Source organism: Pelobates fuscus, chromosome 7, assembly GCF_036172605.1.
Source record: "Pelobates fuscus isolate aPelFus1 chromosome 7, aPelFus1.pri, whole genome shotgun sequence".
NCBI classification, from domain to species: Eukaryota; Metazoa; Chordata; class Amphibia; order Anura; family Pelobatidae; genus Pelobates; species Pelobates fuscus.
Genome location: NC_086323.1, coordinates 123,912,039 through 123,939,097, shown reverse-complemented (window position 1 = coordinate 123,939,097; position 27,059 = coordinate 123,912,039). Strand labels below are relative to the sequence as shown.

Sequence of the window (27,059 nt, the reverse complement as noted above, 5' to 3'; positions counted from 1 at the left end):
ATAAATAGTTTTGATTGTTTGAGACTGTTCTTGCCGTACTAGGCATGGCATTAAAATGAAATTATTCTTAAAGCATTTCTGTGTAGATTCTCAAGTGCTCATGTAGATTACTTATATATTTGTTATCTGTGGAACTTTAAATCCTGGATATTTTTGTGATCCTTTGTAGGATCCACACTGTATATAGTAACTAGGGAAAACTTCATAAAGGGACCAAACCTAAGATCATTAAAGGACCACTATAGTGCCAGGAAAACAAACTCGTGGTGCTGAAGGGGGAGGAAGGGGTTAATCCCTTAACTTTTTTCCCAGCGCCGGGGCTCTCCTCCCTCTTCTGACGTCACCGGCTAAATGCGCATGAGACAGCCACTGGAGGCTGGATAAACCCTATTATAAGCATAGCAGTTTCTCTGAAACTGCTATGTTTACAGCAAAAAGGGTTAAACCTAGCTGGACCTGGCACCCAGACCACTTCATTGAGCTGAAGTGGTCTGGGTGTCTATAGTGGTCCTTTAAATGCAATTGAAACACAATAAATAGAAAAATAAACATACAACTTAGAGGGAGGTAGGTAGGTAGGTAGGTCTCGGTATGATTATATCTCGCCTGAATGAAGTCTGTTTTCTAACTTAGGACGGGAAAAGACATTGCCAGTATATAAAGGAGATATGCCCATTGTACATGTCTAATGGTCATCTCACAATGAGGTGTTTCTCTATTGTATGCTGCTTGGGATGGTGCACATAAGGGAAAATGAATGTACAGATCCTTAATTTAGCTGAATAAATCAATTAACTGTTTAAGGTATATGTGGATGGAGTGTGATCACTTTTATGGCAAAAATGTAATAGAAACTAGAAAAAAACATTTCCAGCAATATCACGGGCACGTTATCCTGCACATTAAAGTGGTTTACCTCCGTTGAAATTGCCCATCAGCTGACAGGAAAAAAAGCTGCACCAAACAAAACAGAAATTACACATTTATATTTTCAGAAAAATAAAATAAAAATCTTATTATATGTCTCAGGTGGTAGTACAGCTTGAAGTAAATCTAAAATAATCAACCAAAAAAAATAAAAATGTTCTCACGTCTCTGTGGACAACACTTTATTAAGCATAGTCTATGGTGCGTGTGAAAATACCTATTTCGGGTCTTTGTGACAAATCTAGTATACACTAAATGAGCCATTTTAGGGCTGGAACAAAGCTTGATAAAGCACCTCTCTAGTACAGCCCTGGGGAAAATCTAAATATATATATATATATATATATATATATATATATATATATATATATATATATATATATATATATATATATATATATATATATATATATATATATATATATATATATATATTGTGTATAATTAAGTATTTATGGTCTTATTTAATTATACAGTATGTCGGTTATTTGCTATTTTGGTAAAGTGTTATTTTACAATATTCTTATCTTCCCCCACTAGGGCATTTATTCTGCACACCAATTTGGGATTTAAAAAAAGGATATGCTTGTTCTAATTTTTAATCGCATTGTATTCATACTTCTTGCTGGCCCTGAACTGGTGATTAGGGTGTGGATGAAGGATTGTTAGCTGAAATTAAAGTGGATCTGCTTTATCCTGGTGCCCTCTCTTAAGTGAAGAAGATGGCAAATTCATGCTGACCCCAACACATCGCTGTGCAGTGTCCCAGCCTTTTAAGTGCTAGAGTGTTTTTGCATTAAGATTTAGTCCCAGTGGATCTCCTCTCTCTTCTCACCTCTAATACCCTCCTATACGCCAGTTTCTGCTTTCTGCTGATATTAAGCTCTGCAGAACTCCGTTAGCCATAAGTATGTGTTTAAAAAGTAATTGCAGTTTTCCCGTATAAAGAGATTTTTCTTTAGCTTCTCAAGACAAGCAAAACCACACGAGTGGAAGAATTAAGGTTTTATTATAATGAAAATAACCAGGCATTATCTTAAAACACAAAGGGAAGATGCAGCTATAATGAACAATGTTGATTCCCCCCCACCTTTGTACATTTTTAAAACAGAGTCTAGCTGTCGATGCACTACCCTGAACACAGTGCAAAGTGGACCTCTGATCTTCCAATGCTTAACCTTTTCTATTCACTTACATTCTAAATTTACTGTTTTCAAGGAACTTGGGTGCCGAAAAACAAACAAATCTTGGGAACCTTGCTAAAGAGTTTTCAGGCAGCATGCATCATCAATAAAATATAAAAAACATTTTTTTTGAAGGTCTCCAGCTGAAGGATCACTCTACCATGGTGGACTACATTGGTAGCATAGTCTCTACTGACCTTAAAAGCCTAGGTGGCATGCTTTTGTAGCATGCTGCATGATACCAACTGTCATGCACTGTGATGATGGTTCCATGCTGTTCTGTTCAACAAAAGTCAATATAATGTGTCTAGATCACATGACCAAGATTCATGGAATTCCCATCTGGGTTCTAGTATACCCTTATTGTATTCACCCTATGTAGACACAATGGGACTGTCAGAAAACACAGAGCTGTCAGAGCCTGACTTGAGTTGAAGAAACTTTGGCTTCTTCTCTGCCCCTCCCTCCTTGATTGGTTCCAAAAAGACCACATGCCGGCTGATCCCAGCTTTACGGTTAATAGGTCCGTCTGTGGCAGGTGGAGTTCCACAAAGAATGGATGATTGAGCACTGCTTTCTTGTGGTGGACTTGGAGTCTGCAGAGGTCTGGAGCAGCAGAGAAAGCAGCGGCAAGGAGTCATGTAGAGGTAGATGAAAACCAAAACTAGGGTCACTACACAGCCTAGGAGCGTGGTAAGACCAGTGTTAAATGACTCTCCATCATGTTTGGGGTAATGCACAGTCACATTGACTTCATGAGTGAAATTATAGCTAAGTCTTCTATTTACTGCAATGCACAAGTAAATTCCAGAGTTCCAGGTTTGTGCCTTGTTGATTTCCAGGCTACCATTTGGGTGAATTTTAATACTCTGATTGTTGTTACCTGGGGGGAATATGAAGTCGTACGTGGGTGTAATCCACAGGTAGGTTGTATTCTCCTGGGAAAAACTGCTATTGCATGTCACCATGAGATGCTTGCCAACAAGAACTCTCACACCAGTGTCAGGAAACCCATGCATTGTATCCATAGAGCAATTGTCAAACCCTTTCTGGGTCTGTAGAATATGCACAACAGCACGTGGGTGTCCCATATATCGGCAAGTGTATTCCCTGGAAAAGTCAACCACAGAGGAAAAGTGACGGTGATCCCAATGAGTGAAAAGCGCAAAAAGTGAGCAGTGACAAGTTAAAGGATTGTTGTGTAAGTAGAGACCATTTTTAATAAATGCTGGCAGTGAAGAAACCTCTTCCACAGGCAACTTTAGAAAGTGGTTGGAGGAGAGGTCCAAGGTGCGTAGATTGGGGTTAGTGAGATTTTGCAAGGAGCTAAATGAGAAACTGGTCAGTTTGTTCCAGCTTAGGTAGATTTTACGAATGCTGCTCAAGTGGACAAAGGCGCCATCATCCACATGCTTGATGCTATTTTTGTACAGAAGAAGTTCCTCCAAACTGGAGAGATGTTGGAACAACTCTTCCCGAATACTCTCCAAGAAGTTGGAAGAAAGGTCTAGATGCCGCAGCTTGGAGGCATTATGAAAAGCATGAGGAGGAAGCCTTTTTATATGGTTGTTACTAAGACGTAAGATGTGCAGACGTGGAAGTCCAAGCAGCCAGTTATTGTATAGATGACTGATGTTGTTGTGGCTGAAGTCCAAGCTAGAAGAAGTTGCAGGCAGGTTTGCAGGAACATGATGGAGGCCTTTTCTGACACAGCTAAGGAGGTCAGAGGCACAAATGCAAGATGAAGGGCAACCCACAGAGGTTGAACGTTTGTCCAAGAGTCCTAGAATGAAGATCAGCAGCAGCTTCTCTGCCCATTCTTTCTGCCAGATATACATTATCAGGTTGTAAAAAAATGTTAGTCTTCAGCCCTGTCAAGTATCATCACCAAAACCACGTAAATAAATGTAGTTCAATAAAAGGTAGGATATTCATTATTAAGAGAAAAAGAGAATTCAGACATTTAACCCTAGATTTGTGCCTGTTATCAGATGGTACCTGCAAGTTGTTCTTTTAAACCGATGAGCTGAGCAGTTTTCCAATATTATGCATGTCTTCTGGAGAATGCAAACTTTTCTGTCACGGTGTTCGACTTAAGCCCTTAGAATTTGTCCCCTCTTCTTGGAATGAAATTATGTAGCATACTTGACTTGTTAGTTGTTTCATTTGCAAAGCTCAGAATTATTTTGAGTAGTTGTCTGCTTGAATGCTACTGTCATTGTACACCGACTTAACAGAGTTAAATCAATGCTGGATTCTGCTCACAGCTGATTGCGGCTGACTATGCTGAATCCACTTATCTCTCTCTCTCCCTCTCAATCTTTCCCTCCCCTTCCTCCCTCCCTGTTCTTGAGAATGGAAGTTTATTTATTTCTATTTTGAGTTCCATTGGCTGGATGTACTTCGAAAGGAGGAGTTCTGGCTGGTGGAGGATACTCCTTCCTTGAATTATCCGAATGACCAATTTTCTTCTTACAGAAACTCAAAAAGGCATGGACCATGATCCCTGCTCAGCATAGTGTGGGAATAAAACTAAGAGGCCAGCTGGGAAATCTGCCAAGACATCAGACCTCCATGCACCAGTGTAACGATGACTAAAATAGGACATTTAGATGGTGAATCTACAGTCCAGTCCAGTAGTGGGTGAGGGGTCTTGTGCTTTAACAACGAGATAAGTGCAGGACATAAAAAAGGTGATGGGTTCTATAATAGAGCAGTGTTGGGTACAGGACACATATAATATGGTTAGTGGAACTGTAATAGAGCAGTGATAGAGGCAGGACAGATACAGGATGTGTGGATCTGTAATAACTGAGTGATGGAGACAGTGGAGTTCTAGGGTGATAGGTTCTATAATAGAAGAGTGATAGATACAGGACAGATATAGGATTAGTGTAATAGATCAATGATGGGTACAGATAGTGGCAGTTCTAAGATAAGGTTCCTGTAAAATACCAGTGATATTTACAGCTTGTTTTGAGATTTATTATCTGATTTTATCAAGACTCCAGGATGGACTAGAGAAGTAGCAAAAGCTAATTGTGCCCTTTCCGGTGGAATCATTTGCTATTATGTGCACCTTGTTTGCACTTGAAAATGATTAAATGTACCAACAACAATCCCAATGCTAATAATGAAGATTAGTCTGTCGGGTTCTCACTCATAAAATTCCACATTTACTATCATGAGAAATAATGGCATCCTCTCGTTAGCTCCAAATGGTATATTTTTATGACCCTTCGCTTAAGCCTCCCCATGTTCTCTTGTGGATAATTTATAATACAGGAGTGAAAATGGAATAGGTTAAATTAGCCAACGCTTCTGTCAAAGTGTTAATGGCGCAGTGTAAGGGGTATGCGGTCTGTGCCGTTATCCGGAGGCTTCTCAGCGCTGGGATCCGTAATGTGAGCATTTCCATCCCACTCCTAGCTTCACTTTACAAGGAATTAATGGGAAAGACATCTGAGCTGGGAGTCCCCTGGGTGTAATTCTATTTACTTTTCGACCGGGAGTGAGAGAGACCTACTGTGTGAAATTCAATCTAATAATCTCACATCCTAACATCTTTCCTTTATAACAAATTTGCATTCTGTTTCCTGTGTTATATTCATAAACTGTTGCAGAATTCCAGTACTTGCTATTCACACAGCACCGTGCAGGGCTCTTCATTTACACGGCACATTCCACTGTTCTACAGCTTCCATTATTACAGAGATTTTCCTTTACAGAGCACCTACCACTCTTCTACAGCTGTCCACTCAGACAGCACCTACCACTGTTCTACAGCTCTTCACTTACACAGCTCTCTCCACTGTCCCAGAGCTCCTCCTTCCCACAGCTCCTTCCACTGTCCCAGAGCTCCTCCTTCACACGGCGCCTTCCACTGTCCCAGAGCTCCTCCTTCACACAGCTTCTTCCACTGTCCCAGAGCTCCTCCTTCACACTGCTCCTTCCACTGTCCCAGAGCTCCTCCTTCACACGGCTCCTTCCACTGTCCCAGAGCTCTTCCTTCACACGGCTCCTTCCACCGTCCCTGAGCTCTTCCTTCACACGGCTCCTTCCACTGTCCCAGAGCTCCTCCTTCCCACAGCTCCTTCCACTGTCCCAGAGCTCCTCCTTCACACAGCTCCTTCCACTGTCCCAGAGCTCCTCCTTCACACAGCTTCTTCCACTGTCCCAGAGCTCCTCCTTCACACTGCTCCTTCCACTGTCCCAGAGCTCCTCCTTCACACGGCTCCTTCCACTGTCCCAGAGCTCTTCCTTCACACGGCTCCTTCCACCGTCCCTGAGCTCTTCCTTCACACGGCTCCTTCCACTGTCCCAGAGCTCCTCCTTCACACAGCTTCTTTCACTGTCCCAGAGCTGCTCCTTCCACTGTCCCAGAGCTCTTCCTTCACATGGCGCCTTCCACTGTCCCAGAGCTCCTCCTTCACACAGCTTCTTCCACTGTCCCAGAGCTCCTCCTTCACACAGCTCCTTCCACTGTCCCAGAGCTCCTCCTTCACACAGCTTCTTCCACTGTCCCAGAGCTCCTCCTTCACACTGCTCCTTCCACTGTCCCAGAGCTCCTCCTTCACACGGCTCCTTCCACTGTCCCAGAGCTCTTCCTTCACACGGCTCCTTCCACCGTCCCTGAGCTCTTCCTTCACACGGCTCCTTCCACTGTCCCAGAGCTCCTCCTTCACACGGCTCCTTCCACTGTCCCAGAGCTCCTCCTTCACACGGCGCCTTCCACTGTCCCAGAGCTCCTCCTTCACACAGCTTCTTCCACTGTCCCAGAGCTCCTCCTTCACACAGCTCCTTCCACTGTCCCAGAGCTCCTCCTTCACACAGCTTCTTCCACTGTCCCAGAGCTCCTCCTTCACACTGCTCCTTCCACTGTCCCAGAGCTCCTCCTTCACACGGCTCCTTCCACTGTCCCAGAGCTCTTCCTTCACACGGCTCCTTCCACCGTCCCTGAGCTCTTCCTTCACACGGCTCCTTCCACTGTCCCAGAGCTCCTCCTTCACACAGCTTCTTTCACTGTCCCAGAGCTGCTCCTTCCACTGTCCCAGAGCTCTTCCTTCACACAGCTTCTTTCACTGTCCCAGAGCTGCTCCTTCCACTGTCCCAGAGCTCTTCATTCATACAGCTTCTTCCACTGTCCCAGAGCTCTTCTTCACACGGCTCCTTCCACTGTCCCAGAGCTCTTCTTCACACGGCTCCTTCCACCGTCCCTGAGCTCTTCCTTCACACGGCTCCTTCCACTGTCCCAGAGCTCCTCCTTCACACAGCTTCTTTCACTGTCCCAGAGCTGCTCCTTCCACTGTCCCAGAGCTCTTCCTTCACACAGCTTCTTTCACTGTCCCAGAGCTGCTCCTTCCACTGTCCCAGAGCTCTTCATTCATACAGCTTCTTCCACTGTCCCAGAGCTCTTCTTCACACGGCTCCTTCCACTGTCCCAGAGCTCTTCTTCACACGGCTCCTTCCACCGTCCCTGAGCTCTTCCTTCACACGGCTCCTTCCACTGTCCCAGAGCTCCTCCTTCACACAGCTTCTTCCACTGTCCCAGAGCTGCTCCTTCCACTGTCCCAGAGCTCTTCATTCATACAGCTTCTAACACTGTCCCAGAGCTCCTCCTTCACACGGCTCCTTCCACTGTCCCAGAGCTCTTCCTTCACACGGCTCCTTCCACTGTCCCAGAGCTCTTCATTCATACAGCTCCTTCCACTGTCCCAGAGCTCTTCCTTCACACGGCTCCTTCCACTGTCCCAGAGCTCTTCCTTCACACGGCTCCTTCCACTGTCACAGAGCTCCTCCTTCACACGGCTCCTTCCACTGTTACAGAGCTCTCCTTTTCACAGAGCACATGTTACTTTGCCTATAATAAAATACTTCATTGCTGTATTTTTTTTTTTTTTTTTTAAATTCTTTATTTTTGTTGTGCATATATATACATCACAGGCAGGTAAGAGGTGCCCCAAAAGCAGTCCTCCAACTTTTCCCACGCTCAACATGCGGGGCACAGAATGAACAGGCACATTTTTTAATAATAACAATTGAAAACAGTCGCTCGTGTAAGTAGCTACATGGTTAATTTAAGCTAGAACTATGCGTAAACTATTGCATTATGCGTGGACGGTAAGCATGCATGAAATTGCAGTCAGATAAAGTTAGTTACTATGCTCTTAAGTTACTAAGCAGTGCTGACATATAAAATATATCATGAGAATGTAAGCAATAAGCATGCAATTGCTAGCATCATGTTAATGTCAATTACATCGCTTTAGTAGTAATGTCACCCCGGCCGACCAGGATCGCCCCTGCTGCGTCCGCGGGGAGCCGTCTTCATGGTGGCCCTAGGACCTCATATTTGATGGGAGTCCCACTATCCTGTGACATGAGTTTAGTGTCTATTATAGCAGGCTTCCAGACCTAATCCAGCCATGTTGCGCCGTCGTGGTTTCTCTGGGGTTGTTGCTGTGCATCATTATGTTCATCCCTCTCAGTATTCGAGGGGCTGGAATTAGTCATAGAGGGGAGCTTGGTGACAACTGCATGTAATTAGCTATGCCTGGGTGGTGTTACCGGCTGAGTGTGAGTGAGTGGTCCGTCTTTGCGTCCATGACAGGCATAGTCCGTTCAGGCGGTAACAAGCAGTGCATGGATTTCCTCTATTTCCCTTGCGCCGCCGTTGTCGTTGCTGGTTCAGTTCGCCGCGGGGCTGAGTGATAAAATCCCGCCTTATGTCTCAGCCGATCCTGGAGGCAGTAGGTGCGTTGGCGGTCATGGGCTTCGGTGCAGGGTGCTGGTTCTCCCTTGTCTCTTTACGCACATGGCGTCCGCCATCTTGGGTCTAGCGGGGTGATCCCCCAGCTTCAGCTGCGGCTTCCCGGTCAAGGCTCCAGGGTGAGGACCGGGATCACCCCCCGGTCCATAGGGGGGGAACAGGGCCAGGACCGCCTAGATTCCCGCTTCAGGTTGGGTGCTGCGTTGCAGGATAGTGGGGCAGCGGCCATCCGCCCCACTCACCGCCGGGAAAAGCCTCAGATCGATGTGCTAAGATCTCTCCTCCAGGGGACTGCAGCTCGTGAGCCAGCCTCTCCCTGGATCCAGCAGTCCCTCTGTTGCAAATACCATACTGTCGGTCTGCTTTTCGTCTGAAAGACTTAATTTTAGTCGTTTTTAGTGTAAAGTTGCAGGAGCTCTGCTTGCCTGCGACCGTCCAGCTCGGCGGTCCGGCCCCGCCCCTCTTCATTGCTGTATTTTAATGAATACAAATCTGAAATATATATTTTTTTTATAGAACATCTTGAATTAATCATCTGGTAACCCTATTTATCTACACCGCTCTTTCCATCCTTCCAGTACTCTTTGTTCAAGCAGTTCTGTCTATTTCAAGACTTCTCATTCACCCTGTCCATTATACCAGTACTTCTTGTTCACACAGAACTGTGTCCCTGCACCCCACTCTGCACTGTCCGATCTCCAATACCAGACTCACATCTCAATAACATGTGCTCTGTGAATGGTTAATAAAGCATAAGTGCAGCTGATGGTTTTGTATTTATTGCTTGTGAAATATAATTATCCACTGTAGCCGACCAAAAGGTTTGACAAGAAGAAAAGCATGTCTCCAGATGCTGACTAGCATCCTACGTGGGCAATCCCTTAAGTGACTGTTACATCAACATCGTATTAGGCCAGGGCAGCGAGGGATGAAGGGTCTCCGTTAATACAATGCAATATCACAAGGGGCCGTAGCATGCTCGGTAGAGATGCTCTGAAGATATTTTGCTCAGGATGCAAGATGCCGCACAAGCATAAGGGGACCAAGGAGCTGTGCTACCACACCGAGATCTTAAAGGAGTAACACTCTATTCCATCTAGGGATGTCATGAATCTAAGGCCTGGATGTTTGGATATTTTAAAAAGCTTGGGAATAAAGTACTTTGCTTTCTTGCTCTGTTGTTATAGCAGTAACTAATCTCATAGTGTTAAACGTTCGCTTAAAGGGTTATTCACTAAAGGGAGAATTCAAAGTGAATTGAAAGAGAATTTCTAATTCCAAAGTAGCCAAACTGAAAGCATTGCTGACTTAGAGAATTCTTCCAGTTCAGCTATTTTTTACGTAAAAATTTCAAATTCACTCTGAATTCTCCCTATAATGAGTATCTGTTAATGTCACTAGGACCAATAATATCCTCAAGTATAAAGGATGTTGGTACAGGGAAAATAAAGGACTCTGTATGTCCATACTCTGTAATTTTCAATGTATAACATGGCACTGAATTTGCGAAGCTAGAATTAAAATGCAGCATTAATGATCCAGGACGAATGGGACTTTTTTTTTTCCCTGTAGCTCACAGCATGCTTCCCATAAACCCCTGCAATAAACTTAGTGTAACTATCCTGTGTGCTACATGACCACGTCACCATCGATAGACATAACATTCTTAATCACAACACACAACCAAATGCTAGTAAACATGCAAAAAAAAAACACCTCACTCAAGCTATAGCTTGGTGTATAAGACAGTGACTTACTATTTATTTGTAGTTATTAGTGTGGATTCATGTTACAATGTGCCAGTGTTAAGACATATGCAGTGTGTGTGTTGTATTTCAAAGCATTTCAAGAGATTGGTTGATTCCAGAGAAGATGACAAAATGTGAAGGAGCTGGTAGTCATGTCACATCGGGGTACATCTGCACACATTGTGTTTCTAATACAGTGGGGGCATGTCAGTGTGCTTCAGTAATTCTGTGCTTTCTTAGGTAGCTAATAACTCATGAAAGGTTCACTCCCTCCCTGGTCTGGAAATTGCTTCTGGCCTGAGCTGTTGAACTTTGGGATTTACAGAAAATACATCACAAACAAACTTGAGCATTGTGTATCCTTTGTATGGTGGCGTGCAGAGAGATCTAGTCTGGGTCTTTTTAGACCTTGTAGTTCTCGCTCTCTCACGGAGGGAATACCTAGTAACATTATTGATGTCAGGACTTGAAGGTGAAATTTCAGCCATGCTAATTCACTCAAAGGTGAGCTGCTGCCAATGTGAGCACTGCACACAGCCAATTGGTTCGTGTGGTGCCCCAGGTTTGGGTGCCTTTGGGAAGAGGGTTACTATATCTTTATATTGTTTTTTATTTTATTATATATATATAATTGTGCATTATAATGGGCTCTGTCATATCCTGTCTGGAGTTTCCCAATAAAGGAACGCAGCTAGCAGGACCCTGGCACCCCTCTCCACCACAAAGTAAGTAGTAAAGTAAACGGTTTGACAACTTACCTGGGGTTTGCTGGGCACTGGTCACCTCCAATACGCTGTTTCACAGAGCTTCCATTAGCTCTCCTGAGCTAAATCCTGCCTTGCAGGGCCGGCTCATTGGCTGATCACTGTCAGTGAGCTAATTCCTGTACTTCAAGGCTTACCTCAATGCTGGGAGTTTCTGGCTGTCATGGAGGAAGTGAATGGTGCTTGACCAGCATGTTTGCAAAATGGTTTGACTATTTACACTTAGAGGTTGCTAGGGCACTCCTGCACCATAACCACTGTAGTGTGCTGTCATGTAGCAATACATACTGTTAGGAAGACATTTGTTTACTATTACATCAGTACAGAACAGTAGTGCCATTAACAAAAGTTTGGATCCGAAACAGGTTACATACATTTTCCACAGTAAAGAAAGCCTAGCGTGAAGTAGAGTCCCATTGTTAGAAGCGTTTTTGGTATCTGCCTATTTTGAAGAACTTAGATAAAAACCTACATGAAAAAAGTGAAAGCAATTCAATCATGGTGTTGCCTTGGTTATGGTATTGGTATACAACGGAGCAGGCAACTAGCATTCCCTCAGGTTTAGGGTTTCACGTTTTGCAAAGTGAATACAAGTTCTGAACAACTAAAACAAATATATTGTGTAAGCAAAACAATCAATGTGAAACAAAATAAATAGAAATAAAAAATAAAATACAAATGTCAACTTTCACCCATACCCTTAGACTTTGTTCTGTAAATAGTTAGGATTCACCAAGAATACTCCCACAGTATGAGAGTGACCCACCGCAGGACCACTGGATAGTGTTTCTTTGCCAGGAATGCCTGACAGGTTGCTGGAGTGCTTTGTGTCTGGTGTCTGTCATTTTCACAGCGGCTTATAAAAGTGCTGATTACAGTAGATAAAGGAAGGTTTTCTTCCTCTACCATTAGCTCCATTCCTTCCACCCCCCCCCCCCCCCTGCTTCTTAACAAACTATAAGACCGCTATATGAGAAGCACAGAAACAGCCACACGTGCATGTGTGTAGCCGCAGCACAAAGGCTTCTCAATGAAGCCTGTAATTGGGGAGAGAGAGCCTGCAAAGGCTGCAGATAGCAGGTCTGGAGCTTTTGCGAGCTGTTTTTTTTTTTTTTTTTTTTTTGTATACCCAGAAATAAAACGTTTAGGAACAAATGCATGCATCTTTTATGTGGGGCTGGTATATCTACTAAATGGAGTAAAAAAATAATTTTTCAAAAGGGTAAGTTTCAATCGAGTTAATGACAGACTTCGAATGTTTTCTATAGTCCATCCTTCGGCATGTCATACTGTGCCCTGTTAATTGTTGGTTGTTTTTTTTTTTTTTTCTTCTTTCTTTAGGACTCAACGGGCCACCAGTGTACTATTGGCAGACCCCTGCTTCCAGCTACGCTCCATCCAGTATCTTCTAGGACAGATTGAACCATCTACCTTGGGAACAGGTTCCCCTGCTGCTAACAAAAAGCATTTCTCCTTGCAGGCTTGTAAGTACACCTTCATTCTTGAAAGTCTTTGAGTTGTAAAAAAAACAAAAACATTTTGTAAATGGAGTACTGCTGATCAGTGACACCATGTCTGAGGCTACTTGATTGAAGTTCACTGGCAGAGCTGCACAGCTCTGGACTGAAGCTGGCACCAGGAACCTACTGGCACCATAACAACGTAATTCTAATGAATGTTATGGTTTCTGGAGTGTCCCTTTAAGTGAAGAAAGATCTCAAAATTGAACCAACAAGGCTTGATCAAGAGTTTATAGTCTAAATACTGCGTGGTGACAAAGTAGTGTGTAGATGATCAATTATTTTGTCTTTTGGCCTTAATGGTTGGCTCTTCTCATATGTTTATTTAACATTCAGCACAAGGTAAAAATATTTTGGGTTTTTTTGCCCACTGGATTTATGTGGTAGGGTGGGTATTGGGGTGTCAAGCTGTGACCGGTAACATTAAGAGTAAACTCTTCACAGTACTCATGTAGAACTATAGGAAACTTGCCACATTTTAGTATGTCCAAGAACAGTTTCGTAAATACATTTATTTTTTATTTATGTATATTCACTTAACTGTGAATTGTGAATAATTGACAAAGGAGTTTTTTTAACAATACTCAACTCAGCTTTTTTTTTTTTTTTTTTTTAACCCCTTAAGGACACATGACATGTGTGACATGTCATGATTCCCTTTTATTCCAGAAGTTTGGTCCTTAAGGGGTTAAACCACTCCATAGCAATATATCGATATATATATATATATATATAGAAAATAATCCAGTAGGGTTATGGTGGCATAAAAGATGATTTAAAACCTAAAAAAAATCCCTCCACCTGAAAATCAGTGGATAGCAAATACATTGTTAAACGCAGATCTGCACGCACCAAACAAGCCATAAGACTCCAGTGTCAGAACGTATAGGAGAGGGTAGAGCAGGCAAGCCTGCCTGGACTCATTCAATTTTGTGAATGGGTCCAACAGGAACCTGGCCTAAAGTTCTGAGGAACATGGGGAGACTTGCAAGTTACTATGTGAGCGAAGAGCATGTCTCTATGGAGTGATTGAGTAGAGATCGTGGTCGAATATGCTAGGGCTAGGTGTGGAGCAAGAGTCTTGCCAAATTTACAGTAATAGTAGTTACCAAAGCCATCCAGGCCAGGCGACTTCCCCAGTGGAAACAATTTAAGTGTCTACAATTTCCTTTACAGTGATAGGGCGCCTTAGTATGTCCTGTTGTGGAGTCATTAGTCTGGGTACCCAGACCTTGTAGTCATTTATGTGTTCGTCCAGAGGTTGGGGGGTACAGGTGTCAGATTGTAAGTTAGCTAGTGAGGTGTAGTACTTTGCAAAGATATTGCTGATTTCCCTGGGTGTCATGATCTCGGTGCCATCTTGTACTGTCAAATATGCTACTTTGTGGTGTGCTCATTTAACTCTTAATCATGCAGCCAGCAGTTTACTTGCCTTGTTTCCCTGAGTGTGATGCTTGGCTTTCAGAAGTTGCATCTGATAGCCCATTTTGTTCTAGAGCTGATTTGTGGATTTGTCTGGTGATCTTTGCTATTTGGGTTCTGAGGAGCGGGGACGGATGGAGTTGGTTTTTGATATTTGTCATATAGTTTGTTGTTGTTGTTGTTCCAGTAGTTGCGTATGAGATTTTTTGCGTAGGTAAGAAGCCCACCTCATAATTAGGCCACACATGATTTATGTGCCACCCAGATGATCTGATGGGAAACTTCAGGGGTGGTGTTGTCTTGAAAGTAGTTGCCTATAGAGTTGCTAAGCTCATGGGCAAAATTGGGATCTTTGAGAAGGGAAATATTAAGCCTCCATGAGCTGCAAATTGCAATGATGGTCAGCAAAGGTTGAGAGGACTGGTGCGTGGTAGGTCCAGGTTGGTCCAGGTTGTTTGACTTATTGTTAGGGTGGGCCCTGACATGAGGATGTTATTTATACGTGATTAGGTGTTTTATACTGTGGAATAATTGGTTTAAGATTTGTCATTCACATTGTGCAATCTCCACAGATCATAATTATGAAAAGAGGCAAGTGGCTTTTGGAGCTTAGTGCATTGGCGACGGAGGGGTTGATACCGAGCACCTTTTTGAGAAAGTGTCATGTCCAGTTTAATATCTAGTATGTGATTGAAATTGCCAGTTACTTCCTGTTTGATCTTACACAGTTTGTGGAGGACATGGCATAGGAAATTAGTTTGGTTAGTGTTTGGGGCATAAATGTTGGCAATGGTGTATGGTAAGTTGTTGATTACACCCACAATAATGACATATCTGCCCTGAGCATCAACCTTCCTGTATTTGTAAGGAAAAGGTTACATTCTTGCCAATAAGAATTGTTGGGCCTTTTGATTTCATGGGGGACACAGCATGGAATTGAACAGGGTAGTCATTAAGTTTGATCTAGGTGTGGCCATTTGTCCTAAAATGTGTCTCCTACAAACTCACAATGTCCGCCATTCTTTTTTTAATTTCCTGTTATGGGGATGTTTAACCCCCGTACCTTGAGAGTGAACATATTCATGGAGGTTGTACAAGAAAACATATTGACGTGGTGTGAGGTTAGTCTTCAAGGAGGGACTTAGGCGAGTCCTCCCATTACTAGTAGTGTTGATTGCAACCCTGAAAGTAAAACCAAGGGGCCGTCCCCCCGACAGTGGAGAAACATGAGGCCAGACCCTAGTTGAATAGTAGCATAAAACATCCACCAGGTACCCAGCATTGGGGCAGCAATTGACAAGAGTTAATCCTGTCCAAGTGTAAACATGAGATTCAAAACCGTGAGCAATGAAAAACAAAACAAAAAAAAATACAATAACGAAAGAGCCTAGCCCTAGCGTATGGCTATGCACATTAGTACGGTGCCTCGGAAGTTGAAGCACATATCTTCTTCCTGAACCAAACTAAAGCTGACAGACTTAACATGGTGCATAATGAGAGTATAGAACCCTCTGTGTAGGTTATAAGTACAGTGGTAGAAGACCTGTGGCGCCAGAGAGGCAAGAAAGGGGACTACCAGCCGCCGTACGACATGAAATATAACAGTTACCGCGTCATAAGCAGCCTTATGTAGGGCTGCAGTGTGTAACCAGGTGGTAATAAAGATCTAAACTTTTTTTTTGTGTGTGTGTTAGTTAAATGCTTTATTTTTTTTTTCTTAATTTCTTGCTAGTAGTGCGTATGGTCCTATCCTATCTATCTGCCATTGTTTTGTTTTTTTTTTAATTCTTTATTTTTGTCGTGCATGGTTTGACAAAAGGATATACGCTGCCACAACAGCAGACATAATCACAGCAATATCACAGATTCATACATACGTGGCATTGAGGTGAGAGCACATTTTTTAAACATATTCAAACGTGGTAAGACTATCTAGTGTTATACGGCATGCAAGTATCAGCATTAGTGGGTACACGGATAGAAAAATTATAACGTTTATACGCGGTAGAACAAAAGAAATAACATGTTACTAAGCAAGATATGTTGGTTATGTTTTTTTTTTGTCAATCTTTGTTTTATTGTGCAAATCATGAACAAAACAAGCTTGCTGCGCCACGACAGCGGTACAAGCCCAATTTTAACATACATGAGATAACAGTGTCATGACATACAGATTTCTTGCACATTTTTTGTGAGTGTAAGTGAATACTTGGACGTTGAGTACGTCTACTGTAAATAAGCAAAAACTAGTTAACATAAAGCAAACCCTCTCGCAAGATGGTTATCAGTCGCAAAACTAAAAACATTAAAAACTTAGGAATAAGCTAGTAACACCACTGGCATTAAGTTGTCGCGTTGACATATGGCAGTAAAACAGTGTGAGAATAACATTCGCAGGACACATAGCTATGACACATGATGAGTGTAGCTGGTTTGGCTGTGGGGGGCAATAGCTGCCAGCATATTATGGGTTACATAGAGTTAGGTTCTGAAGCATAATGATTCGCCGTGCATGGATGTTCATGAGAGTTATCCTATGTTGGTATGAGCTGTGTTGCGTTGTGTGGAAGCTCGGGGGAGCCATAGATAGATGGCGTGAGAGTGCTTTTGATTGTCGGTATTAGTGTGGGTGCTCCTGTAATATGTACAAAAATGTCAACAGTAATACGTTTTGTCTGGTTTAAGAGTAAAGTGAGTGTAGGAAGCAGTGCTGCTAAGATAGGATGGTCGGCCTAGTGTGATGGGTGATCTGTGATAGGCATAAGGGTCACAGCCTAGTGCTGCATAAGACCAGACCTGCAACGTTAGACCTTTATCTGCCGATGTCACCGTTTGGTGGCGCGTCGCAGCTGAAGCGGGTCCAGTGGAGGTGTGGTACTGCGTAGGAAGCCCCTATGCTGTAAGATAGTGTGCACTGTGTGTGTCAACATATGTGTAGGCATGGACTTATTAGGCACGTTCTGGTGAGGTTAGTGAAAAAAAAAAAAAAAGAAAAACTAAAAGATTAAACTATTTCCGTAGTGTAAAATTAAAACTCGAAATCGTTTCAGCTGTAACATATATAGAGTCTCATGCAAATGGTCGACGGTGGGGGTATTGTATGTCCTAAAGTGAGTCCCATATTATCGAGCTCCAGTTCATGTAGTGGCTGCCACGTAAGGGTTTGCAGGGGATCGTCGAGGGACAAACTCCGGTGCGGCGGCTGCGTTCCTCCCTAGTGGGCGCGTGGATCCAGCCTTGTCTGTCGCTGTAGTGAGCGCGGTCGTGGGGAGGTTCAATAGTCCTAGTGCCTCCGTGGCCTCCTGCATGTTATGGACTATATGAAAGCTGCCTCCTCGGTCAATCTGAAGGGCGTGCCCTGGACCCCAGCGGTACCGGACTTGGTGTCGTCGTAGGAGGGATGTGAATGGGCCCAGGGATCTCCTCCACGCCAATGTCCCCCCTGATAGATCAGAGAAGAAGGATAGTGTCATCCCCTCAAAGGTAAGTGTCGGTTGGCCTCTAACTGCCGCCATAATTGCCTGCTTGTCACTGATGGACTGGAACCGGACTATGAGGTCCCCTGTGGCGGTTGGTGGGGCTCTCGCTGACTTTGGTAGGCGGAATATGCCATCGAGGGTGATTGCCTTGGCTGCTTTCGGGGTCACTAGCGTGGTAAGAAGCCTTCTGGCCAAATGTGGTAGTTCCGCCTCTGGGACGGAGTCCAGGACTCCCCTAAGTTTTAGGTTGTTACGGCGAAGTTTATCCTCTTGGGAGGCAAGTAGCTGCTCGTGGAGCAGGGTTTGCTGCTTCAGGCTATGTAATGCCGTTTGTAATTCTGCGATCTGTGTTGTGTGATTGTTGGCGGTGCCTTCCACAGCTCCCAGTCTGGTTGTGATGAGTTTAAAGTCCTCCCTAAGTAGGGCCACATCTGCAGCTATCTTTCTATGGTGGTCTGCCATGAGTTCCCCTAGGGCCTCCATAGTCACTGGGGTGGGTGCTTTCATGGGTGGCTGTGCCTGTACCAGCGCTTGTACCTGTATGGTCTCGGGCTGTGGGTGGTCCCCATCCTCTCCTTCAGAGGTCCCGTCCGAGAAATCAGAGCATCCGCCATGCATGGCCGCCATGTGCGCTCCGGTTGCGGCCTGTGCTTGCCGCCACATCGCCCCGATATCCATGCCTTGTCGTGGTTTTTCGGCTCTCGCCTTTTTCATTTTCCGACCCATTGAGGATGTGTGGGTCTCGGTGAGTATCTGGAGCGTATGTGGGTCGTATTTGCTCGTTTGTAGAAGGGGTTTGTCAGCTCGATTGTCGGGAGCCCCGCAACCATGCGACCGACCGCTTTGCCCGCTAAGCTCCGCCCCCCCATGTTGGTTATGTTAACCCATTTGTGCACTTTTTAGTTAAATTATAAGTTAAACGCGTACAAAGGAATAGGTTTAGGTAGTTCAAACGCTTATGGTGCGTGTTAGGCACGATAAAAGTATGGTGCTTAGTGATACATAGGCTATGACATATTACGTTACAGACAGTTGCATTTCCAAACAATTACGGCCTGGACGCTTACTGCGCCTCAGCTGCGGGGACATACCTATGCTCAACATAAAGCATGCTTGTTAATCTTAGAGCATTCAACATCTTGTAGTCTGCGTAAAGGTATATACTTGCATTATCACCGTGAAGTTAAGTAGGGTATGAGGCTGTACCTGTGTAAGCTATATTCAACAGTGAGGTAGCAAGCAGATGAGACATGTAGTGTACTCCCTCTTAGTGGGAATGCGTATAGGTGTGCATGGTATACGGTATACAATGCAACTGAGAGAGGGGATGAGTGATCCTCTGAGGTTAGTTAGTCGTTGAGTGCGATGTAGCTTACTGGAGTGTGGAGTGACTGTGTAAAATATATTATGCTAATGTAGGTGTGGGGTGTAGTATGAGTGTAGCCGTAATAGGTAAGCCAGGGTGTCTACCAGCCCTGCGGAGCTGGTCGTTACAGTGCCACTAACCTACCCAGCAAAGTGAGCAAGTCTGTTAAAGCGATTCCTGCTGTACCCTATTAGTGGAGGTAGTTGTGGTGTATAGTTAAGGTATGCCAGTACGGGTAAACTAGTATATGTTGATAATGAGCTAATTTGCCGTTTACATGTAAATGGAAAAGAGTAAGAGAATAAAATAAATGGAACAATTAGGAACACGTTATGTGTAGTCTGTCTAAATAAAAATAACAGGCGGGCTATGTGTGTAGCTTACAGCAATCTGGCCTGGAATCTTAGTTCTATGGGTGATCACATTTTTCGAAGTGCGGCATGCTTAATAAAAGGAAAAGAAAGCAAGTGCTTATGGAACAGCGCGAAGACATACAGTGCTTAAGCTGTGTGATTGTGTCCAACTGGGTCGGTGACTAAGCAAGCGTAACGTGGGTATGGTGTTGCTCTGTCCAAGCGTCCCGGAACAATCGATGCCACCCATGGGTAGGGTCCTAGAATGTGAAAAGTGTCGAAATTGGTTTTCAGGAAAAATTTGAGGACAAAACTGAACAGGTATAATTCCACTACCACATGCGTGCTTGTCGTCGGAACCGATAGTCCCTGTGATCGCCCATCACTGTTCAAGTGTTGATGGTAGCGTATGGGTCCGGTGTGAGGCCCTGCAGGACGAACGGGACAGTCCTGGTTGGGTCCCAGCTGTGTTGCGGGGAAGCTTGGCTCTTCTGGCCTTTTGGTTGGATGGAGTCCATGGTGAGGCCTAAGGATAGTAGGAGAGGTGCTGCGTCACATAAGTCTCGTATCTGATGCGAGTCAGGTCCCTGTTGGACCGTGAGGGTGTGAGCTGGTCGCCAGCGGTAGTTGAGGCCTTTTTGGCGGAGTAGGGTGGTAAGTGGTTGGAGGGACCGTCTCCAAGCCAGGGTGCCTTTGGAGAGGTCTGCATAAAAATTTAGAGTCCTGCCATCAAACTGTGGGGGCGTCTTTCCCCGCAGGGCGTCTAGTATTGCCATTTTGTCGTAACCTTTCCGGAGAACTATTATGGTGTCTATCTGCCATTGTTAAGTGAGCTACTAAGTAGTCATTCCAAACAACATATTGGGAAAGCACTTCAACATGGATGGCATTAAACATGTAAGTGGGTAAAGTAAGTCCCGTATACTTGCGAGAAAGGCATGTCGTGGGTGGCAACGCAGTGGTACCAGGTTCAATGCCTTCTAGCACTTTTCTATTCTGGTGGGACTCTGGCAAGTTCCGAGGGGCCTCTGGAAGTAGGGGTGATAGGTATGTCCAATTAATGGAGGATCCGCTCTCGAGTTGAAATTTTGCCATCTTTGTGTACCAGTAGTTTGACTGTGTGCCCCAGCGGTATGCCAGATGGTGGTCCCTCAATTGCTTCATAATGACTTGAAAGGCTTTTCTCCTTTTGAGCATTAAGGTGAAACATCCGCAAATAGCTGAAGGGATTTGTATTTTTCATTCAAGTCCTTCTGGTTTGGGTGTGCTTTAAGAATTGCCTCTTTGGTGTGAAGGTAATGCATCCAGAGGCCTGGATTAACCCTCAATAGGTTAAAACTAGGGGGACCTGCCTATAGTGGTCCTTTAAGTATGAATTTGTAGGTGTCCATTGAAATGGTGACTTTCTATATGAAGCCAAAATTCTTATCCAGCACTGCCAACCACCGGATGAGGTTGAATAGAGTCATATTCCACAGAAGCTGTTTAGTACATTGTTGCCTGACTATTTCATTACATTATAGGTTTACTTAAACGAACAACAGGGGCCAATTGCAATAACAAAATGCTAACATGTTTTGTACAATTATCAATACTCAGATACAGAATATATCAACTCTGAAGAACTGAGTAAAGTGGGAAAGATGCTGGGTCATCTGAGTGAAGAATCCAAACAGGCAGCAGCCTCTACACAGGTAAATAAAATTACACAAAACATTCAGTTAATCAGATTCATTATGAAAGAACGTTATTGTTTCACCATTAAAACCATTAAAGGGACACTATATTGTCACCAGAACAACTACAGCTTATTGTATTTGTTCTGGTGAGTAGAATCATTGTCGTCAGGCTTTTTGCAGAAAACAATGTTTGTTTTTTTGAGAGAAAATGCAGTGTTTACATTACAGCCTATGGATACCTCCACTGGCCACTCCTCAGATGACTACTAGAGGTGCTTCCTGGGGAAGTGCTGCACAGTATGCAGCACTGACATTCAGTGTCTCCACCCTCTGCATGAAGACACTGAACATTCCTCACAGAGATGCATTGATTTGATGCATTTCTATGAGGAGATGCTGATTGGCCAGGGCTTGTTCTGGCTCTGCCCCTGATCCGTCTCATTGACAAGCTCAGCCAATCCAATGCTGTCCTATGGCTCAGAACACCACTTCAGATGATGTCAGCAATGCAGGCAGATCAGGGGCAGAGCCATCAGCAGCAGACTGAATAATAAAGATTAGGTTTTGCTATATTTAGGCAGGCAAGATGGTTGCATTAACACTATAGGGTCAGAAATGATGATGACGGTGTCAGTAATATAGATCTGTCGGAGGAGAAAAACACTATGCAGGTGTTATAGTCAGGATATACCCATCATTGTTCGCGTTATGCATGTAGGTTTGGTTTAGTCGTTATGCTTATGATATTCGTGTTAGTTGTGTTTTTTTTTTTGTTTTTTTTTTGCCTGCCCTAAGTATTGTGGTCTGTGTTCTTTGTATGTTCTATTGCCTTCAGAGACAGGTTGACCTTTAGTCCTGATAAAGTGATCAGTTTACTGCAGATCTGCTCAAAAATAGTTTTCTGCACAGAATGTGATCCTCACAGGGGAAGCACAGCTCGGCCAGTGCTCTGCATTATTAATGCTGCCATGTCCTGTTCTTTCCCTGAGCTGAGACACTATCTGGGGCAGAGAAAGGGGGGAGGGGGGTTGGTAAAGTTCAGAAACCAAATGCTGTACTTTGGAGGAAGATCAAATTCTTTACAAATTCTTCTTTAATACTTGGCAGTTGTACGTTTGGCAGTCAAGGGTGTACCAATTTGTCTTGCTCCCAGATGCACATTTGTTAAAAGGGCAGTAAACATATTTAGTTCTCTTCAGCAATGAGTTAAAGGACCACTACAGTGCCAGGAAAACAAACTCGTTTTCCTGGCACTATAGAGTCTTTAGGTCCCCCCAATCCTCAGGGTCCCCCTCCCGCTCGGCTCAAGAGGGGTTAAAGGGTTAAACTCTTAACTTTCTCCAGCGCTGGGGAACTCTCCTCCCTCTTCCAACGTCGGCGGCGAATGCGCATGCGCGTTCAATCAGTCCATAGGAAAGCATTTCTCAATGCTTTCCTATGGACGTCAGCGTCTTCTCACTGTGATTTTCAAAGTGAGAAGCGCGGAATGCTTTCCTATGGATTGATGGAACGCGCATGCACATTCGCCGCTGACTTTGGAAGAGTTTCTAAACTGCTATGTTTACTTTTGGGTTAATCCAACCTCTTGTGGCTGTCTCATTGACAGCCGCTAGAGGCGCTTCCGCGCTTCTCACTGTAATTTTCACAGTGAGAAGACGCCAGCGTCCATAGGAAAGCATTAAAAATGCTTTCCTATGGACTGGCTGAATGCACGCGCGGCTCTTGCCGCGCATGCGCATTGAGCCGATGATGGCCAAAGGAGGAGTAGAGTCCCCAGCGCCGAGGGAGCCCGGCGCTGGAGAAAGGTGAGTTTTTAACCCCCATCCTCTCCATTCAGCCCGGCGGGAGTGGGACCCTCAGGGCACGAGTTTATTTTCCTGGCACTGTAGTGGTCCTTTAAGTAAATCCTAATTTGTTTCACTTCCCAGTTGCTAATGAGAAACTACTATGCCTGATCGGCACTCAGAGTTGTTACTATGTATATCAAGCTACTTGCATTGTTCCATACAGTTACACAGGCCGACTGCTGTCTGGGAACACAGACGCTCACAGTGGAGGGAAGGGTATTAACCAAAGCCCTTTAGTTTTAAAGCTATTCAAGATTTCATACTGGTTATTACAACTCTGCAAAGTAGGATTAATGTATGTTACAACAATTTTAAAGTACATTTTTCATGGTAGCAACATAAAAAAATGACAAATGTTTTTACAGAAACCATGATACTCTCCTGCCCCATGTATGCCCTAGTTCAGCAAATGGGCCCAGTGAGTTTGGAGCCTCCTTGCATGAACAGAGGTATCTCAAGAACATGTGATCACATTAATTATGGTAAATGGGGTTTGCTCTGATGGATAGGTTTCAAAATAGCATTCAACACTTTGATTAAAAAGAAATTGTGTGTTGACTGTAATGCTAAGATATTTTAGAGTATGTATGAAGCTGTGCAACATAAATAATGTTTTATAGAGATTAGATAAGATCAGGTAAGGACACTCTCTATCTTTCAGCCTACAAGCGAGGAGGATCTGTGTCCGATCTGCTATGCTCACCCGATATCTGCAGTCTTCAAACCCTGCTCACACAAGTCCTGCAAGTGAGTAAAAGTGTCTGTTTTATATCACAAATCAAGTTTTTCCTTCTAGCCAGAAGACTGGCATTAATGTACCTTACCAGACACCAGAAAGTCACTTAACCTCTTAGGAGCAAACAATGAATTAATTGTTATTGTTTAGGTCTGTAAATGGTTAGTAAGCAGCAGGGCTGGACTGGGGACACGAAGCAGCCCTGGGAAAAAAAATCTATGCCAGCCCCATAAGTCATTTGCTATGTAGTGTGTGATATATATATATATATATATATATATAATTTTTCTAATTCAAAATATTAGTCCTTTTAGGGTAATTAAATTATACATTAAAGCAGACACAGACAATCACACTGATGCACACAAATGGGCTCAATGACACACACAGACAAGGTTACTGGTACACACATAAATTTAGTACAGACAAACTCTGATACACACACAAGCTTACTACAAACAAGCTCACTGTCACATACACGCTCAATACAGAAAAGCTCACTGATGCGCACACACCCTCCCTACAGACAAGCCCATTGACACACACATGCTCCCTACAGAAGAGCTCACTAACACACAGATTCACTACAGACAAGTTCACTGACACACACATGCTTATTACAGACAAGCTCACTGACACACATATGGTCACTACAGACAAGCTCATGATCACACACATGCTTACTTCAGACAAGCTCACTGTACACACCTGCTCACCACAGACAGGCTCAGACACACCCAGCTCCCTACAGACAAGCTCACTGTACACACACACACACGATCCCTACAGACAAGCTCACTCACTAACAGGCACACACACAGAAGCTCACTCACTAGTAGATGCGCGCACACACACACACACACACACACACACACACAAGAGCTCACTCACTCACTCATTAGCAGATGCACACACACGTAGGCAGGCAGGCAGGCAGGCTCTCACACACCTGCTTCTTACCTCCACATCCCTTGGAGCTCCTGGAGACTGGTTGTTGGGGAAGCAGTGACTTCTTCCTGCTTCCCATGCTGCAGTTACCAGGTCCCACGTCGCACGCTAAGATCCACCCCCCGCCGCTATATATCTATATATATATATATATATATATATATATATATATATATATATATATATATATATATATATATATATATATATATATATTTTCTTTTTTTTAATAATCCCGGCCGGCCATGTATGAGCTGTGCCGGACGCCTGGCTCCCCCTGCTCTCATGGGGTCCTGTGCAGCCGCACATCTCACACATGGCTGGCCGGGATTACAGGAGCCTGACCAGTGATGAATAGGGCTGTCAGCCCAGCCCCAGGTGCTGCGGCCCACCGGGAAATTTCCCGGTATCCCGGTGGGCCAGTCTGGTCCTGGTAAGCAGCCCATTGGCTCTTAGGGGGTTAACTTTAGTTATTCAGTACAAACTTTACCACATCATTGTATGCGGCAAATGACACAATATAAAGTACATTACCTAATGTTTGTTACACATATTGTAGAGTATTGTGTTAATATTCTGATCTACAACATCACACATGAACACTGGTCTCGTGATTTTATGCCCAATCACTAAATTTTTGCTGGGGTAAAGTACTGATAAATCAGGTCCAAAATGTGGCTACTGGCTACTTTTCTTGAATTTACAGGTTAGTTGACTTGATACAGATATGAGCCACATATATACATGGAGATAAAAACAGTATAGGCTGATGATGGACAGAAAAATCCACACATGAAATGTGACATATTATTGGTACTGTCACTTGTGCAAGGTGTCTGTCCCTGTATAGGTGGAAATGTGAATGTGCTACTCGAACAGAGATAAAAAAATGACTTCTTAGTAATAATGTATATGGAAGGCACTTCTAGCATTACTTCCCCTCCCACGCTTTGGAAATCTAGATATGGTGTTGAGTATGTGAGGATCTCTCCCTTATCCACCCTACATGTTCTCCTCATTTAACCCCTTAAGGACACATGACGTGTGTGACATGTCATGATTCCCTTTTATTCCAGAAGTTTGGTCCTTAAGGGGTTAAGGAGGGAGCACCAGTGTTCTCTAGCCATATTTAAATAAAGATATAACAAGCCCTGTATAATGTGAACAAAGACATAAAAAGGAAACCTTAAACCCATTAGGGTTTTTTGTACTGAAACTCTAGCATGAAGTGACTTCTAGTACCCACCTTTTAAGTTATGGCATTGAATTAAAATATCTTACAAGGTGTGCTGGTGGAGCAACACCCAAGTCTAATGGGCATGGGCTATCTTGTGTGTCTTAGGTACACCGTGTTATGAAGAGGAATCGTGGGGCCACCTAAAAACAAAGCCATCACTCTATTCAGTAAAATGCAGTTTTGCCATCGTCAGATTTAACTACACTTGAATGTTCGTTCATAGTGCATATTCTTTAGGGATATCAAAGTTCTGAAAGCTGCATGAATAAAACCGAGGCTCTTATGATACCAGTGTATTACTGTTAAATTATTTCATTTGCAACTTGGCAAGCACTAACGTGTAGATAGGATTTAGTCCGTTTTGCCATCACTGTCTCTAATGTGTCTGTCTTTCTCTTACAGAGCCTGCATCAATCAGCATCTCATGAACAACAAAGATTGTTTTTTCTGTAAAGCTACAATCATGGGAGTGGAAGATTACGAAAAACCAGCAGGCAACTAGCTCCTCCAACCACTTGGACCAGACAGTCTTCACACAAAGTCCTCACTTTCCGATGAGATGTAGGCTTTGGGCGTAGCGAATTGAAGGCGATTACAGCTTTAAATGTAAATGTTATTTAACATGCTGGTTTTAAACTCCCAGCCCCTGTGGACTATTGGAAAGAGCCATTTTATTATTGGTTTACAGTTAGTGGATTGGCAGCTGGTAGGGAGGGCAGGTGGTTGTGTATGTTTGTGTGTAATTATTAACCCTCACACTGCTGCACTGTTTTTTGAAAGCACTCACAGAGCTATGCCGGGTAGGTTCTCCAAACTATCCGTAAGACTGTTGTGGTGCCTACTCTTTCACGGTCTTACTGAGAAACGGTCTTACTGTCAGTATCCTGTTCAGGAGCCGGTCACACTGCACTTTGTCAACCTATCGCCTTGTGCAGTGCAGTCAGTTCTAGCACTGGAGGAGAATGCTAAACGGAAGAGCCTTGTTTACAACCGAGCTGCATTTTTATCATTTATACTGTGTTAAGTGAGATGGCACAGAATTAAATTATTTATGCATCTATATAATCATTTGTATTTCTG

At 43.8% G+C, this 27,059-nt stretch overlaps 2 protein-coding genes across 4 annotated transcripts in view; one reads left to right on the top strand and one right to left on the bottom strand.

Moving 5' to 3' along the window:
• The window catches only part of AMIGO3 (adhesion molecule with Ig like domain 3), a 455,802-nt gene extending 451,361 nt beyond the window's left edge, over window positions 1–4,441 (bottom strand). The window contains exon 1 of the mRNA XM_063426547.1: window positions 2,018–4,441. Coding sequence (XP_063282617.1) covers window positions 2,486–3,949 — 1,464 coding nt within the window. The 5' untranslated portion in view covers window positions 3,950–4,441 and the 3' untranslated portion in view covers window positions 2,018–2,485. The remainder of the gene's footprint in view (window positions 1–2,017) is intronic.
• RNF123 (ring finger protein 123) overlaps window positions 1–27,044 on the top strand; it is a 92,953-nt gene extending 65,909 nt beyond the window's left edge. For all 3 annotated transcript variants that reach the window (XM_063426545.1, XM_063426546.1, XM_063426544.1), the window contains exons 36-39: window positions 12,734–12,876; window positions 21,132–21,226; window positions 23,720–23,805; window positions 26,382–27,044. In XM_063426545.1, the coding sequence (XP_063282615.1) occupies window positions 12,734–12,876; window positions 21,132–21,226; window positions 23,720–23,805; window positions 26,382–26,481 (424 nt within the window). In that variant the 3' untranslated portion in view covers window positions 26,482–27,044. The remainder of the gene's footprint in view (window positions 1–12,733; window positions 12,877–21,131; window positions 21,227–23,719; window positions 23,806–26,381) is intronic.
• Window positions 27,045–27,059: the final 15 nt, after the last annotated feature.